Source organism: Biomphalaria glabrata, chromosome 17 (genome assembly GCF_947242115.1).
Source record: "Biomphalaria glabrata chromosome 17, xgBioGlab47.1, whole genome shotgun sequence".
NCBI lineage: Eukaryota > Metazoa > Mollusca > Gastropoda > Planorbidae > Biomphalaria > Biomphalaria glabrata.
Window position 1 is genome coordinate 7,065,772 of NC_074727.1, and position 16,940 is coordinate 7,082,711.

The following is a 16,940-nucleotide window of genomic DNA, read 5'->3' on the forward strand; positions in this document are numbered from 1 at the left end:
GTTGAGTGGATGGTGGACTCTTATTGTATTCCACGCATACTTGGTCAGTTCTTGTAGAGGGAATAAATTTCATTTTAGTTGTTGACCGAAAGATACGAATTCATTCCCCTTTTATCTTTCTAATTCATAAATGTATAGCATTACAGAGTGCTTCCAAGATCGTAGCAGCTAGAACATCTCTCAAGACTAGAAGCATAGAAATAAAAGCAACGTAAACAAAAAATTGTAAAAATTAATTTCTATCTTAATAATCTAAACAAAAATTGTGAAAATAAATTCCTATCTTATAAAACTGATGGTGGTCTATCATTCTCGTTCTGTTTATTTCTTGTAATTTTTCATTACTGCAAAGTCTTTCTACTGAAGCCGTGAGACGTAATGTGTTATAAACTTTTTTTTTGACGTCATTCGGAAAATTTTCATTGATAAAAAGACCTGAGCCAAAACTAATTTTAAGACGATTACATAGTTCTGAAAACGTGCAACTGTATAGCCAGAGCTGCCATCTGGTGGCTAAGCGAATTTTTCTTAGATGAATACATAAATTGTCACATTTCTAGGAACAACTGTTAGAGCCGTGTTCGAAATTAAAAATAACTGTTTCATTCCTACCTTCACCCATCCATGTAGAGAGTGCAAGATAATGATAAGGGATTTCAGTCATTGACATGCCATTCACACACAAGACGATATTACATTTTAAATCGAAGGATGGCAAAGTGGGTAAAGTGTCTTTTAATCATGTGCAAACAAAATGAGTGATAACAATAACGACACTGAAACAGAAAACCGATTCTCTGCACTTGTTACATGTATTCAAGTTGAATTGTTCAGCTTCTTGACGATTTCGCAACATCAGCTCCTTTGTCGTCATTGCCTCCAGAGCAAACGAAAGCGTTGAGGTCAATATGATGCTGGGTGACGGAGTGGTCCTGTGGACGCAGTGGTCATTCGAGACGTCCATGTTCTCCTCGTCGCAGCAGATGACGTTGGAGTTCCAGCCGCAGGCGCGGCCCTCAAAGTCATGGTACAAGAAAACTCCAAGACCGCAGACGCCACATGGCGAGCAAGAGACGCAGCAATAGTCACTTTGATTTATGTTCACTTTTTGCTTTCCACTGTCGCATGGAATCTGAAGAGGAAGAAACAAAAAAGAACAAAGTAGTCAATCACTTTTAATGTTCCATTTGTTTTAAAGTATTTTCTAATGGACCTCATTCACCAATCGTAAACAAACAACATTTAGTCACGTGATCTTATTGATAAAACAACGGAAAAAAACTGTCACGTGATAACCATCATGAATTAAACATGAGATCGTAAATTATATAGAAGAGCTAGAGCACCACGTGACTAAATGTTGTTTGTTTACGATTGGTGAATGAGGTCCATTGTGCTAAGAGGCATGGTGGCAGAGTTTCAAAGCGCTTGGCTTCCGAAACGAGAGGTCTCGAGATTGAATCACTAACGCCCTCTTACAAACATTGGGGAAGTAAAGGCTGTTAGTCGTTGTGCTGGTCACATGACTCCTTCGTTAACAAACAGATGACATGTAGGTCTACATCATCTGCAAGGTCTGAATAAAGTTTCTTAGTCACAAAGCTTATACGTTTTCACACTTTTTCTCCCACTTCCCATTCTAGGATCAAGTTGAAATTTTGCACAATTATTCATAGTCGATGACAATACATGAATCAATCCACAAATTATTCAATTAGTTAATCATTGTAATTTTGTTTTATAATAGCAGAAAGGGAGCTAAACCCCGTAATTTTCTGATAAAAGGCAGTAATTATTGTTTTTTCCCCTTTAATAAGCTTTGTTTTTTTAAAGTATTCTTTTTTTTTTTGTATTGCTTGTTTGTTGATTCCCATTGATAGTACAGGAAGATTATTCTCTGATGCAGTCAAACTCTTTTTTAGGCTACTAATAGCTATTATAACTGTTATCTTTTAAAGTATTTATAGAAAAAAAAACTAACGATTTGATGTTCTCCATCTTATGTCCTTAGAACGACATGTGATGAACTCAGGGATAAAAAGTTAGATAATATTTGTTCCACCTCGATCCTTTCACCCAATTGAAACAAAAAACTCTTCGATTTACGATCCGTACAATGTATCTGGTTAACTTAGACACGTCAGATGTAGCTATTGACAAGTTGTTTTTTGACACACTGCTGAGATCGAAAAAAAAAACAACAACAGAGCTTGTCGTAGACGCTAACAATAAACAGTTGTCACATTACGTACAATCTGGATGGTCCAAAAAACAAAACTATAAATAAGGGAAACTAGAAATTTGTGTCAGTTATTTATTGTGCTTTAATTGAATAACTTCTTTGAAGTTGTTATTTCAATTTATTTCTATTGTGCCTTTATACCTCAAGTATTTCGTGCGCTTATATATTACACGTTTAAGCTTTGAGATATTAAATTATTCAAGTTTCTTAAGTTTTCTTTTCACAGGTGCCCGAAGTACGCTAGACTTTTGTCACTGGATTTACTTCTAGAATGTTACACCACCTTTGATGGTCGAACCATGGAGTGGTATATGCACTAGGCTTTCCTCTCGATGTCCTAGGTCCGAGCCCAGCCCGCATCCTTCCCCTGAGGACGGGAGGGCAAGTCTAAGAGGTAATAACTTTCAATTTTGAAGGAACATCCGAAATGTTTAAACGGAATGTCCTAACCTTGGACCCCACCACTTTCAAGGACAGCTCTGTCATTAGCTACACCATTATAGACTGACCAAACATGTGTCTAAGTAAGCATCATGTGCATATCACAAGGAAGTCATTGTGCCAAAAGTACTTAGTCTTAATGCCACTTTTATTTTGTTTAGTTTTTTTTCTAGAAATTCAAAATAATTTTCGACGTATGAAGATTTGATTTGATTTTTGATTTGAGGCACATCGGCACAATTTAGGCCATGTCGTGCCTGCAGTCCCTTAAGGATCCCTCTCTCTCTAAACAACAAGGGCCAGATTCTATACAGTCATATCATTAAAATCAAGGTCTATTCACAGTTAAAATAGTAAAGGTAGTAAAAATTTAAATATTTGGTAAAAATCTAATGTAAATAGTGCATGTTCACAAATTCATAAATCAGATCTTCGTAGATAGCCCCACTTCCCGGATAAAGCCCAGTACCTTCCCAGGGTCGACATTATCAAATAGTGTATTTAAATTAGTGACTCTAAAATATTTCGCCCTGACATCCTGGTATCTGGGGCAATCAACGAGGATATGTTCCACGGTGAGGCGAGAGTCACAGTACTCACAAAGTGGGGGCTCCTCTCTCTTCAGTACAAAAGAGTGCGTGATGTAGGTGTGGTCAATCCTAAGTCTGGACATGGTCGTGCTACCACGCCTTGTCAGACCCTTAGATGTGGGCCGCCACCTGACATCCGCCACAATCTGCCTGAGTTTACTGTGAGTCTCAGCCTCCCATCGGTTCTGCCACTCTCGATAGGTGGCAGAGGCAATACTTTGTCTCAGGTCCGAGTAGGGAATTTGGGATTTGGGTTCCTGACACCGCATGATTTAGGGCTCTCTTTGCTTCTCTGTCTGCGGCTTCGTTTCCCTCAATGCCAACATGGGAGGGGACCCAGATGAAGGTGACATCCCTACGGTCGGCTGTTATTTGGTCCAACAGCTTCAGGCTCTTATGTACCAATGGGATGTCAGTCTTCATCCGCCCCAAAGCTTGCAATGCAGATTTGGAGTCGGCGCAGATTATAAATTTCCTCCTTTCTGATGCTTTTACGGCCATAAGTGCAAGCAATATTGCGTGCAATTCGGCCGTAAAGATGGAGCAGCCATCGGGGAGTCTACGGGAGATTGTTTTGTTCCGAAAGGAGCAGGCACAAGCGACCTTTCCCTCCATTTTGGATCCGTCTGTATAGATGGTGCCACAATCTCCGTAGCTCTCCTGCAGTTCCCTAAAGTGGACTTGTAGTATGCTTGGGTCTGTATTTTCTTTTTTGAAATTAAGGAGGGATAGATTTAATTTGGGTTTATTCATTAGCCAAGGAGGGTTCTGAGGAGTTTCTATTTTAGAGATTTGGTCAATGGGTGGGGTTAAATTTTGGATGGGTTCTCTCATTCGAAGGCCCAATGGCTGTATGACGTTAACGTATGAAGAGAGATCAAGTGAAAAGTAAAAACAATAGTACTGTATCACTGTATCACTGTATCCGGAACTTCATAAAGTACATATAACAAAGACATACAACACGACGAGATGAAAATATCGCTAATAACAAAAAAACAAACTTTAAAAAATTAAATTTTGTACTAATGTTTTATTGATTTAAAAAGAAGACAATACCTCCTTTACACAGCTTATAGAGTTATTTGTTGTTCTCTTAATTACTAATGAATGTAGAGTAAAAAACAATGGAACATTTTAATCCTGCCCCAGTGGCGTAGCTAGGGTCTTTGATGCCCTGTGCGGCAGTTCCTCATAATGCCTTCTAAAAAAGTTTTAAATCAGCAGTGTATTCATTATTTAAGTATTGATATGTCGCAAAGAATCGATTTTACAAAAAAAGATAATACAAATGAATCTCACGTGCTTTTTCGCCGTCAAGCTATCGATAATTTTATCGAAACCAGTTTTTTCCACTAATTGTTAAATAGACGAAATTGCCAAATTAGTGAGTCATAGATTCATCATCGTCGATTATAAGTATTTCTTCATCAAAGTAAGTTTGGATAAACTTCGCTAGCATGTAGCCACACTTACCACAGTAGTAAAATATACATGCGAATCAAGATGGCAATATTCGAGGACTGATATATTTTATTTATTTATAAAACTCTGAAGCTCAATAGATTCTTGTTTTGGCAGTTTGGAGACTTCTGGAGAAACAGCGACAAATACCTGAAGCTCCCGGACAAAATTCGTTTTTGTCTATGTCGAGATTGATTTCCAACTGAGGATTCAATAAAGGCGATTAAAATTCGTATTTATCATATAGTTGTTCTTGTTTGGTTATTATTTTATGAACAATACGGTACAAGGATAATATTTCTATCAGTAGCTCTTTCTTATGTGTTGATAGAAAATATATCTTCATCTTTTTTTCGCCTGGCAATTTTTTCTTGTGGCCCATACTTCTTTGAGGCTCTGCATGACAATGTACCATACAATTTTGATCCAGATTTTAGGTGCTAAGTGTACAGTGGAAAATAATCGAGAAATATTTGATTTTTAAACTTTCTGTATGATTTTTGTTTTGTTGTCATGAGCACTTATATTACAATGAATTCATTTTTATTTTATTGGGACATGTACGTATTGGGTCTCTCAGGAATGGATCGTACTTGGATAGTAATTTCACTTCTGGATATTTCTTTGATTTTGTACTCGTTTGGGGTTAGGGTTAGGGTTTGCGATGCCCACGGAGTGCCACCAGATTCTGCTTTAAGAGAAAACGCTTGATGTCCAAGATTCTCTACAGAAAATCTCTCTACATTTTCCCCTATTTCTTATTTAAATCTTGAGCTTTGCTGTCATTATTGTTGCCTAGTCACAGACAAACTTCAAGTTCCCTCCAAACAAGTGGTGTGTTGCCTAGTCACAGACAAACTTCAAGTTCCCTCCAAACAAGTGGTGTGTTGCCTAGTCACAGACAAACTTCAAGTTCCCTCCAAGCAAGTGGTGTGTTGCCTAGTCACAGACAAACTTCAAGTTCCCTCCAAACAAGTGGTGTGTTGCCTAGTCACAGACAAACTTCAAGTTCCCTCCAAGCAAGTGGTGTGTTGCCTAGTCACAGACAAACTTCAAGTTCCCTCCAAACAAGTGGTGTGTTGCCTAGTCACAGACAAACTTCAAGTTCCCTCCAAGCAAGTGGTGTGTTGCCTAGTCACAGACAAACTTCAAGTTCCCTCCAAACAAGTGGTGTGTTGCCTAGTCACAGACAAACTTCAAGTTCCCTCCAAGCAAGTGGTGTGTTGCCTAGTCACAGACAAACTTCAAGTTCCCTCCAAACAAGTGGTGTGTTGCCTAGTCACAGACAAACTTCAAGTTCCCTCCAAACAAGTGGTGTGTTGCCTAGTCACAGACAAACTTCAAGTTCCCTCCAAGCAAGTGGTGTGTTGCCTAGTCACAGACAAACTTCAAGTTCCCTCGAAACAAGTGATGTGTTGCCTAGTCACAGACAAACTTCAAGTTCCCTCGAAACAAGTGGTGTATAGCCTAGTCACAGACAAACTTCAAGTTCCCTCGAAACAAGTGGTGTATTGCCTAGTCACAGACAAACTTCAAGTTCTCTCCAATCAAGTGATGTGTTGCCTAGTCACAGACAAACTTCAAGTTCCCTCCAAGCAAGTGGTGTATTGCCTAGTCACAGACAAACTTCAAGTTCCCTCCAAGCAAGTGATGTGTGGCTCGAATTCGAGTTTAATAAATTTATTTCAGGAATTTTTTTCGCATTGTCTTTTAAGTCTAGATCTAAAAGCCTATCATTCGAATATTATAAAGTCGAATCAATAATAACAAAAATATCCTCCTTTTTTTCTCTCCCTCTGTTTGAGTAAATATTGAAGCACTTGTCTAGTCCTACTCTGGATTTAAGGCTTTTAGGCAAGTCTGAGTCTTCCAGAATTTGAATCCTGGTGAAGACTGGGAATTTTAATTTCGGGATCTTTGGACGCCTCTGAGTCTACCCAGCTGTAATGGGTACCTGGCATTAGTTTTGGAAAAGTAAAGGCGGTTGGTCGTTGTGCTGGCTACATGACATCCTAGTTAGGGGTACTTTACTATACCATTGTAGGTAATTTAATGATTATTGCGAATATTACTCAGCTAATGCGATGTTAAAAAAAAACATGTTATTCAGAATATTTAATAGCTGATTTGCTGTTTTCCGATAGGTCATGGCTTTTGACTTTAAAGAATTAATTTCGATATGAAATGTATCCTCTTAGCCTGTACTAGCAATGGGTTGAGATAATTAGACAAGTAAAACCGCAAAGGGGGAGGGGGGATCTAAATGCTTTAAAATTTTGTTGGCCATTGTTTCCTTCACTGATCCGAAGCGAATGGTGCACACTACTGATCGGTCTTGACTTGCCTCCATCTTTATTCATTTTTTCCCTTTGGCTTATTGCTTTCCCATAGGCTTTAGCGTGACATGATGATTTTGGGTCTTACGAGGTCCTCCTGAGCGTTGTCATCTCAGCGTCAAGATTTGCAAAAAGAACAGCGTGAGATTTTTTTTCAAATTGGATTATTTAATTCATGGCCACATTCTTATATGCTTGCGAGTCTTGGACGCTGACTACAGAGCTAGATAGGAGGATCCGAGCAATGGAATTGAGATACAGAAGGATTCTAGGTATCACATTTCAAGACCGCAAAGCAGGAGATTAGAGATAAGGTTACTGCAGCGATAGGACCCCATGTTGACCTGCTAACTATCGTAAAAAAAAAGCAAGCTAAAAAATCTATGGCCATAGTACAAAGTCTTCAGGGAACAGTACCAGGAAAAAGAAGAAGAGGCAGACAGAGATAACGATGGGAAGACAACATAAAAGAATCGACGGGCCTGCCATTGAAGGAGGTCCTGGCTAGGGCAAAGGACAGAGAGGAAAGGAGAAGGACGGTCCTCAAACCTTGTGTGGTGCCCCATCGGTCCAGCAGACTAAGGAATAGGTAAAGGTAAAAGCAACAATTCAATAATGTTGGTTGCATTAACACAACAAAGAAGAGAACCAACCAATGGGATGGAGATTTTCGAGGACGCAGGCGTCATGATTGAATGTCATACAATATTGCGATGTCTCAGTAGGTGCATTCAAAACTCAGAACAGAAATAGATTAGAGGCTGAGTAATGGAAGAGAGAGTTGTAACACTTATGAAAGGATGTTTTATTTAGCTGACGACGTGGGCTGTACCATTTTTACTTGAATAAATCCCGTGGATAGCAGCATAGAGGTTGGCGGTAGCCTGTATAATAAATGGTAGAATATCCATTAGTTAAATAGATCTAGTAGCTAACATCATCTTTTGTTTTGATATCGACAATAGTATGATACAAATTAAAATGCACACAATAATTACTCAATAATAAATACCGAAATGACTAAATAGCAAATCTATAATACTGGAGTACATTTAAAGCAAACACTCAACAAAGCATGGTAATAATAGACGATATATTTATTTACAGTTATAAAATACACAATGAGACATGGACTTCAGCTATCAAGTCACAGAGAGTCTTGTCTTCAGATCTACAAGTCCTTTTCTACCTTAACATTAGTAGGACCACCGACACACTCCACAGTGTCGCTCCAGGTCCGCGATACAATTCAAAGGTAGCACGAAGGAAGGCTCTTAGTCCCAGCTTTCCAATCCATATGTCGTCTGTCCTTCGTGTTGAACTGCTGTGCTGGTGTGCACCATCAGTGTCATCGCGGGGGCAAGGTTATAACATTACTTAATAGCTGAAATCATCATATATGACGGATAATTGAAATCCGAAATAAAAGACAAAAGTTAGCATATCAAAAATTAATAGGTATCTGACCAGCTAAGAACAAAAGCAAGTACACATCACTACATACACATTATACATAGAAATCCACACATACACCAATTACATATAAACACATTCATTCACATGCGTATACACATTGTTATAATGGTGATGTCTACGATTCCGAAGATTAAGGACGAGTGCAGTGTTTCACTGTTGCGACCTGAATATTTTGTAATATCAATTCCAGTTTTCACATCTATTATAAGTTTCCTTTGGGCTACATATTTGTGCCCTCGAACTTCATGAGAGCTCTCCAACTTTCTCTTTCTTATCTTATAAAATAAAGACGTTACTTCAAAAAAGAAGATGATTACGTCCTACGCGTTAAGCATCTAGTCATGTATGCAAGCCAATGACTTAAATTCTGCCAAGTCATTGGTTTTCCTGGCTGCCTCAGGCCACCCATTCCATGTTCTAATAACACTTGGGGAAAAGGAGCACTTGTACAAATTTGTCCTAGCATTTGGAATGAGGAATAATGCCATTTTGCCCTCACTGGCATAGAGGAAAGTGGCTGGCATCAGATGGCCTCTGAAAGACACAAAGTCACAGAGCTAATTACAAAATCTAGTCTTAATTAATTCATAACACACATCTTACTTGCCAGATGCCCTTCTGGTACGATTCGCAAGTCCCCTTGACCACTTCCGTCATGAAATAGTGTACTGGGCAAAGCGCCGTCGTCCATATGGAGTTCCTCAGAAAGAAGATGTATAACAACAGAAACATCTTGCTCACATCACAAATGTTATAGACAGTGACCGTTTCAACAATAAAACTCTAATTTCCTTTCCTTAAGGTTTGAATTCCGTAAAATATTGTTTGTTCTTTCACATAATAATAACTTTTCATCTATAATTCAGATCAAGCAATAGAATGTACCTATAAATAAAAATATAGCTTATACTTTGCACCCGGATACACCAAAAAAGCTTGCTATTTATAGCTTTTCACTATTGTACGAAAATGTATAATTAATTATCAGTATATTGGCGACACTATGTCTGCAGTATTTCAATGCTTAGGTTACCTCAGACATAACAAAACGAATGTAATTTAAAATCTGAACAATAGTGCTTTTAATTTGTTGATTTAATTCTTTAAAATAATTTCCCAACATAATATCGAATTCAATCATGTTTGTCTGGCGTTATTTATCTTGCCTTGACGGGTGTGGGGGGGGGGGGGATATGTCCTAAATCTATCGCTTTAAATTCATCAGATGAGGAATATTTCTATACTTGGTACACGTTCTTAAGGGGTCAAATCAAAATCAAGTCACAAGTCTGTATTACGTAGCAACAAGCTATTGCCCACAGGTTGTGACGTTGCAGGTAAATGTTTAAGCCTTCTATTACGGATGGTCTCGGTCAAATCCGGATAAGCGCACTAGAAATGACGGACTGTGAATGCGACGTAATTTAGATTAGGGTTTAGTTGGATTACTGAGATAGTGAGTCATTAGCGACAGATGACCTGGTACCTTTATTGCATATACCATATACTGAAAGGACAGTGAGTCGGACTGGATTACCTTTGATGTTGAAGTAACTGTCTTACTAAGAGATCATATTCCTGTTAACTCTTTCAAATCTCTTCTAGTATGTTGTGAGTAGATTACAAAATTTATAATCGAACAAGAAAACGCAGGTAATGAACTTCGTTATGTAAATGTGATTTGTTGGGTACTTGGAATGTGTGGCTGAGGGAAAAAAAAACAAAACAATTTGGCTACCTATCAAAAGAACTTGAGTTCAAATCTGACTCGAGCTAAGAATTTTTGCTGAGCGCCTAAATGAGGTTCGAAAATCTTCCTCCACAAACCCCCCCCCTCGGCCCCCCCCACAACCGCCCCCCCCCCCCCACAACCAACTGGTCCACAAAAGAGACCAGACTGAGCATGCTCTACAGACGCAATCAAATACAAGCAAAATATAACAAAAATCCTTTTAAAAAAAAAAAAAAAACCTTATCTAAGGGGAAGAACTGCGCACCTAACAACTATATCTCTCTATAATATAGAGATTATTTCCCTTATTCAACACCACACAAATAATTAATTACCAATATTTCTTTGACTAATTGGTTAGTTTTTTTTTGTGATTTATACATGTTTTGTTAGGTAAAATAAATAATTGTTTAAAGTTTCAACTTGATCCGACATTGGGTGTAGGGAGAAATAGCGTGTTCAATTTACTGATATCTCTGAATGCTGTAGGATTTATTTCGCTTGTTGGTGTCAAATAAAATAGTTAATTACTAGTAATCTATTGACTAATTGGCTAATATTTTTACGCCAGAGTTTCCAAAACTTTTTCCTTAACGGAACACTTCTCAATTTCTGAGTATTTAGCGGAACACATTGTTTATATTTTAGAGAGAAAGAGAGTGAGAGAGACGGAGAGAGAGCGAGAGAGAGGGAGAGAGAGGGGGGAGAGAGAGAGGGGGGGGAGAGAGTGAGAGAGACAGAGAGGGAGAGAGAAGGGGGGAGAGAGAGAGGGGAGAGAGTGAGAGAGAGAGAGAGGGGGAGAGAGTGAGAGAGAGAGGGGGGGAGAGAGTGAGAGAGACAGAGAGAGAGAGAGGGGGGAGAGAGAGAGGGGGGAGAGAGTGAGAGAGAGGGGGGAAGAGAATGAGAGAGAGAGAGAGGGGGAGAGAGAGTGAGAGAGAGAGAGGGGGATAGAGTGAGAGAAAGAGGGGGGGGAGAGAGTGAGAGAGACAGAGAGAGAGAGGGGAGAGAGAGAGGGGGGAGAGAGTGAGAGAAAGAGGGGGGGGAGAGAGTGAGAGAGAGGGGGGGGAAGAGAATGAGAGAGAGAGAGGGGGAGAGAGACAGAGAGAGAGGGGGGAGAGAGGGGGGGAAGAGAGAGAGAGACAGAGTGAGAGAGACAGAGAGAGAGAGAGAGAGAGTAATTTACGTGGCCTACTAGTTAATTATTCCAGTAGTTCTTGGGTTCAGCAGAAACACTGGCCGGTCTACGCCAATGAATAATTGTGCAAATTTTCAACTTGATCTGAGATTGGGCATGGGCGAAATAACGTGCACAAACTTTTGACCAGACAGGCAGAGTGAGTTGATATAAGCTTTCTAAAAATGATCTTAAGTGATCTTGTGGTAATTTATATCGAACAAAAAAACATCATAAAACACTAAATCCGCTACTACAATATATAAAGTATGCAGTTAACAATAAAATATGTTGTGGCATATTATATATTCACTAATCAAAGCAGGATGTTCTAATTTAGCCCATGTGCCTTAGCGTGGCTCCTTCTTGGAAAAGTCCGTAAAGCTGAAATGGGTAGGGTAACAATGAAAGCAAACATGGCCCTATATCATAGAATCGAGTACTTTGCTCTTGATTTGGGATTAAAAAAGAAGAAAAACATTTTTAAATTCTTTAAAAAAAACAAAGCTTATAATAATAATAATAATAATAATATTAATAATAATAATAATAATCTTTATTGTCCGTATGGAAATTTGTCCCTGAGAGCAGGGCAAGAAGTGTTATTGTATAAATTAGTTTGGGTCAGTCATGTAATTTCATATAAGTTTGACCTAGACTTATAAATCTTTGCGATAGAAATGTTTTGTTTCGCTTTTAGCTTTCTCAATGCGCAATGATCCTATCATTTGTCTGGACCAGTTGTGAAAAAAAGGGGGGAGGGGAAATAAGGGAGTATCTAGTGAATTATCGTTTTTTGTTTTTTTCTCATAGGGGGCTAATTCAGCTTATACAATAACATCTGTTCAAGATACCAAACAAAATAATAAATTACCAATAGTTAATTAACTAATCGGTTGTTGTTTTTTTTTAATCGATTCTTGTGTTGTCAGGTATAAGAAATGATTGTGCGAAATTTCAGCTCAATCCGAGATTTGGTGTCGGAGAAATAACATGTACAAACTTTTGACCAGACAGACAGACAGACTGAGTTGATATAAGCTTTGTAAAAAAAAAAGAATTGATATCCGGGCTAACGGTGCGTTCCAAATTAATACCGCCATTTCTTAACTAGTAGAAATGTGAAGGACTTCAGACCTCATTTTGGCTAAATAAGATTAATTTTTAAAAATAAAATGGAAGAAATTCATCAAAGTTTCGGGAGTTGGAATTCATAAGAAATGTCCCAGAACTAGAAAGCAAGACATCTTAGGATTCTAAACCTGTTTATTCATCTTCTGGCGTCAACAGTTGAAAATGAACTCATAAATATGAAATATGTTCTGAATTTCATTTGTGATGCGGTCTTTGTAGGATCTTTTCACACCATCTCAAGTCAATTGCAGGGTCCTCATCTCTAGTTCACACCCAAGATTAGCAAGCATACAAGCAAGTGGCCATGACCAAGGAGGGCATTAGTGTCAAGGGCCATGCTTTTGTCTTTCCATATTGTTTTGAGCTTTGCCAGTGCTGCTGTGGACTGTGCAGTTGAAGTTTTCTCCCTTCGTCTTAAACGATAACTCTAAGGCAGTGATGCTCTTATTTAGCCTGCTGGCCAATTCAATTTCCGACATTCGTGTTGCGGGCCACAAGAACCAGAAAAACGAATTGAGGAGGCGCGGTGGCTGAGTAATAGAGTGCCTGACTTCCGAATCCTGGTGAAGACTGGGATTTTTAATTTCGGGATCTTTATGGCACCTCTGAGTCCACCAAGCTTTAATAGGTACCTGACATTTGTGTTTGGGGAAAAGTAAAGGCGGTTGGACGTTGTGCTGGCCACATGACACATAACTGAAGGCAACAGAAACAGATAGCCTTTACATCATCTGCCCTATATACTAATACCACTCTACTTTTTTTCCCGGAAAAGGCGAGTAACTGGTACCTAAACCGGGGCAGGAATTCAAACTTCTGCTACATTGCAGTTATACCCAAACATGGGAACTGAGTTTAAACCTCTGCCACCTTGCAGCTATACCCAAACATGGGAACTGAGTTCAAACCTCTGCCACCTTGCAGCTATACCCAAACATGGGAACTGAGTTCAAACCTCTGCCACCTTGCAGCTATACCCAAACATGGGAACTGAGTTCAAACCTCTGCTACCTTGCAGTTTACCCAAACAAGGGAACTGAGTTCAAACCTCTGCTACCTTGCAGTTATACCCAAACATGGGAACTGAGTTTAAACCTCTGCCACCTTGCAGCTATACCCAAACATGGGAACTGAGTTCAAACCTCTGCCACCTTGCAGCTATACCCAAACATGGGAACTGAGTTCAAACCTCTGCCACCTTGCAGCTATACCCAAACATGGGAACTGAGTTCAAACCTCTGCCACCTTGCAGCTATACCCAAACATGGGAAAGACTTCGGAAAAATCTGGAGCCGGCGACCCTTGGTCAGTTTGTAGCACACCGTGCCACACCCTGGTAGAGTCTGCAATGCTGCTGATCCAAAACTGTATCGGCACTTGCCCTTTGTTTGGATACATTAGCTGAGGGGAAAACAGCTTTGTGGGCGACATCGCTCCGACCATAGCTAACACCCAGGCATTCAGCTCATTTCTATGACATGATTAATAGCCGCTTCGTGAAAGAGGCCATAGGTCAAACAATATGTAACACAACTAAATCTTTTTGCATCCCTACATTCCAACCAAACTCAGATCTCACGGCACAGACTTTCATTTCTTGATCCTCTCGCGTCAGCTCGTGTATTTAGTGATCTTTAAAAATGGCGGAAGAAAGACAAGCCTGAACAAAGGAAAGATCTCTGACCTTATGAATACCTTGTCCCTGTTGGACAGGAAGTCGAGCCCAAACAGAAAATTTTGGATCTAGAAATAATTGAAAGTGAGGTAACCATGGCATCACTCAAAAAAAAACAAAAAAAAAAACAAAAAAAAATGCTATTGATGTTTAATAAAGAAAACACTAGATCCAGAACACCACAAAACTTATTTTAAATAATTATTTATTACGAAACATCTGAATTTCCCGTTCTTTACCAATTTTTTTCAGGAAATTTCCAAAGGAAATTTCTAAAGGAAATTCCGTTTGACTACAATTGATAACCTCAGCGTAACTACTGTACAATAACAGTAGGCCTATATATGAAAAATTCGAACAACATTCACACACGAAAACACATACACACTCACAGCCAGAGCCTTATAAATTTGACTTCTATGTACTTCTCGATGAAAAAGTGGGATGAAGGAGTTTTTAAATCTTTCTGTTTTAGTCCTAATGGAAAGGAGACGACCACTTCGTTCAGATCTTATGTAACAGTGGTTTAATGGGTGCAGGTTGTCTTTAAGAATGGTGAGTGTTTTGGAAAGGCATCTTTCATGAAAAAGCTCTTCAAGAGATGGTAGCTGTGTTCGAGTGATATACGATGCTTTTTTAATTAGTCTATTTAGTCGAAGTCTTTGTGCCACTGAAGTATTACTATACCTACCAGCAGGTGATGGCAGCAGGTGATGGCAAAGTTAATTAGACTGCAGGTGGTTGCTGTATAGAAAAGTTTAATGATTGTTTTGTCCATGTTAAATTTCCTTAGCTTTCTAAGAGAGAAGTGTCGTTGGTGAAGTTTGGTGTAAAGGTTTTGACAGTGTTCACTCTATTTCAGTTTGTTGTTGATGGTTGTACCAAGGTATTTATATCCTTGCACTTGTTCTACAGTTTGGTTATGTATCTGAATTTCTGCAAGATGGCCTTTATGTTTACTAAAATCTATTACACTACACACTTACACACTGAAAAGCACGCATTGAAATTGAAGGCATTAAAATAGCAAAAATACTGGACAAAGATGGAAGAATGAACGAACAAATGAAAATGACAAAAGAAACGAAGAAAATGATAGAGAGTAGAATAAACGAGAAATGGACCAGGTCTTGTTCCAGTGCCAAGAGACACGATGCTATTATAATGCTATCCCGACATGACCAACGCAAGATTTTTGAGACAACATATGTTCCGGAAGCTAAAAGTCGGGACTAGAAAAACTTGTGGTGCTGTCACGAGCCCGGGTACGCTATTCTGCCTCAACGTGGCACTAGGGTGGAAACGATCACTTAAGGAAGTGATTAGGCTGAACGAATAGCGAAACAAAACTCCTGTGGGAGTGTCCAAGGGAATGCAAGAGCTGTATCATTTGCAAGGTGCAGAGCTGAAAGAGAGCTTCCACGTCCCTTTCAATAATCCATGCGCCGTTCCTCAAGAGACCGTTACACTAATGGCGAGTCCTGCAAGGTTAGCTTGGTTCTTCTTCTTCTTCTAGCCAGCTTTATTGCTGCTGAGCTGTGAGCTCTTTTGCAGACTGTGCCAAGGAAAAAAAGTGTGCTGTTTATTAGCTTGGTAAAACAGGAAAATGGCGGGGGTTCCTGGTGTGCTCGGCCTTCGGCCATTTATTCGGAGTGCCTGATACATCAAAAATAGCAATAGATCAAGAAAAACTGGTCGCCCCCACCTCCGTTACATAGATGTAATAAAACAGGACCTCAAACATCAATAGTGGCCATTGGGAAGACATAGCTCTAGACCGCACCAGATGGAGAGAGACTGTGTCCAAGAAAGCTATGGACAACGAAAGAACAGTGGCCTCAGCTCTGGAAAAAAAATACAATGCGAAAAATGGCCAGCTCCTCTACCAACGAAGCGAAAGCCACCTTAACCTGCGAAAAAGCCAAATGAAAAAGTGTTTGAGATGAACCATAGTCGTTCTACTACTGAAGGAGGCCAACAACAACATAGGCGTTGACTTGGACCTCTTCCAGACAGAGCGGGTTGTTCAAGCAGGGTTACACGCCTTGAGTTCGAAGAGCCTTCGGCTCCACTCTTTTGACAATCTCACGGGGCATCACCAGAGAATGCAGACGTCCTCCAAAACTGTATACTGTATCGAGAGGTCCTAACAAGTCACTGGCCTATGAAATCCTCATATGGAAGAAAAATATATGGATCTGATGTGTAAACCACTGCTCGGTGCATCGCAGATATAAAATTACTGGTTACAACCCTCACACATAAAAAATAATGGCTAAGAAGACGAAAAGAAAGAAGATCAATATCTTTGGTGTGAGCTTCCTTTGTGTCTTGATGTAGGAACAGTGTGGTGTAAATGCACTATCTTCTTAGTAATTGAATCTATTGTAGCGCCAACAAGATCTACCTTAGCAAAAATTTCCCAAAGTCTGTCCATTGGTTTTCCATTGCAAAAATCTATTTCGAAATCCTCAAGATATTGTTACGTATTTCTGAATCTTCTGGCTAGAAGTATTAGTAGGCACACAAATAAAAACACAGCAAAGAACTTGACGACTAAACTTTCAGTTTCATATAACTTTAATGACTATTAACTCTAACAATTCGTTACTGTAACATGTAGCGTAGAAGACTGTACAATATCTGTCAGTTTACAGTTAGCTATACTTCGTTGCA

The 16,940-nt window shown here is 39.3% G+C and overlaps 1 protein-coding gene across 10 annotated transcripts; it reads right to left on the bottom strand.

The window, feature by feature from the left end:
* Positions 1–712: 712 nt before the first annotated feature.
* LOC106055317 (uncharacterized) lies at positions 713–14,470 on the bottom strand. Of its 10 annotated transcripts, none has more exons than XR_008775670.1 (4): positions 14,274–14,470; positions 12,330–12,457; positions 9,153–9,434; positions 713–1,132 (listed from the first exon to the last, which is right to left on the bottom strand). XR_008775670.1 is itself a non-coding variant. In XM_056015780.1 (3 exons), the coding sequence occupies exons 2-3, from the start codon at positions 9,279–9,281 to the stop codon at positions 740–742; spliced, it is 522 nt and encodes a 173-aa protein (XP_055871755.1). In that variant the 5' UTR covers positions 9,282–9,404; positions 14,285–14,470; the 3' UTR covers positions 713–739. The 10 variants fall into 10 exon arrangements, 6 of the variants coding, with proteins under 6 accessions (XP_055871755.1, XP_055871753.1, XP_055871752.1 ...); XR_008775671.1 differs by having other exon boundaries at positions 9,153–9,404; positions 12,330–12,496; XR_008775669.1 differs by having other exon boundaries at positions 12,330–12,496.
* Between the last annotated feature and the right edge of the window lie 2,470 nt (positions 14,471–16,940).

Bases quoted from the DNA above. Each gene is read 5' to 3' on its own strand.
- LOC106055317 (XM_056015780.1), bottom strand. From the start codon at position 9,281: ATGTTTCTGTTGTTATACATCTTCTTTCTGAGGAACTCCATATGGACG. The intron at 1,133-9,152 runs GTAAGATGTGTG...CTTCCTCTTCAG, and splicing joins ACCAGAAGGGCATCTGGCAA to ATTCCATGCGACAGTGGAAA.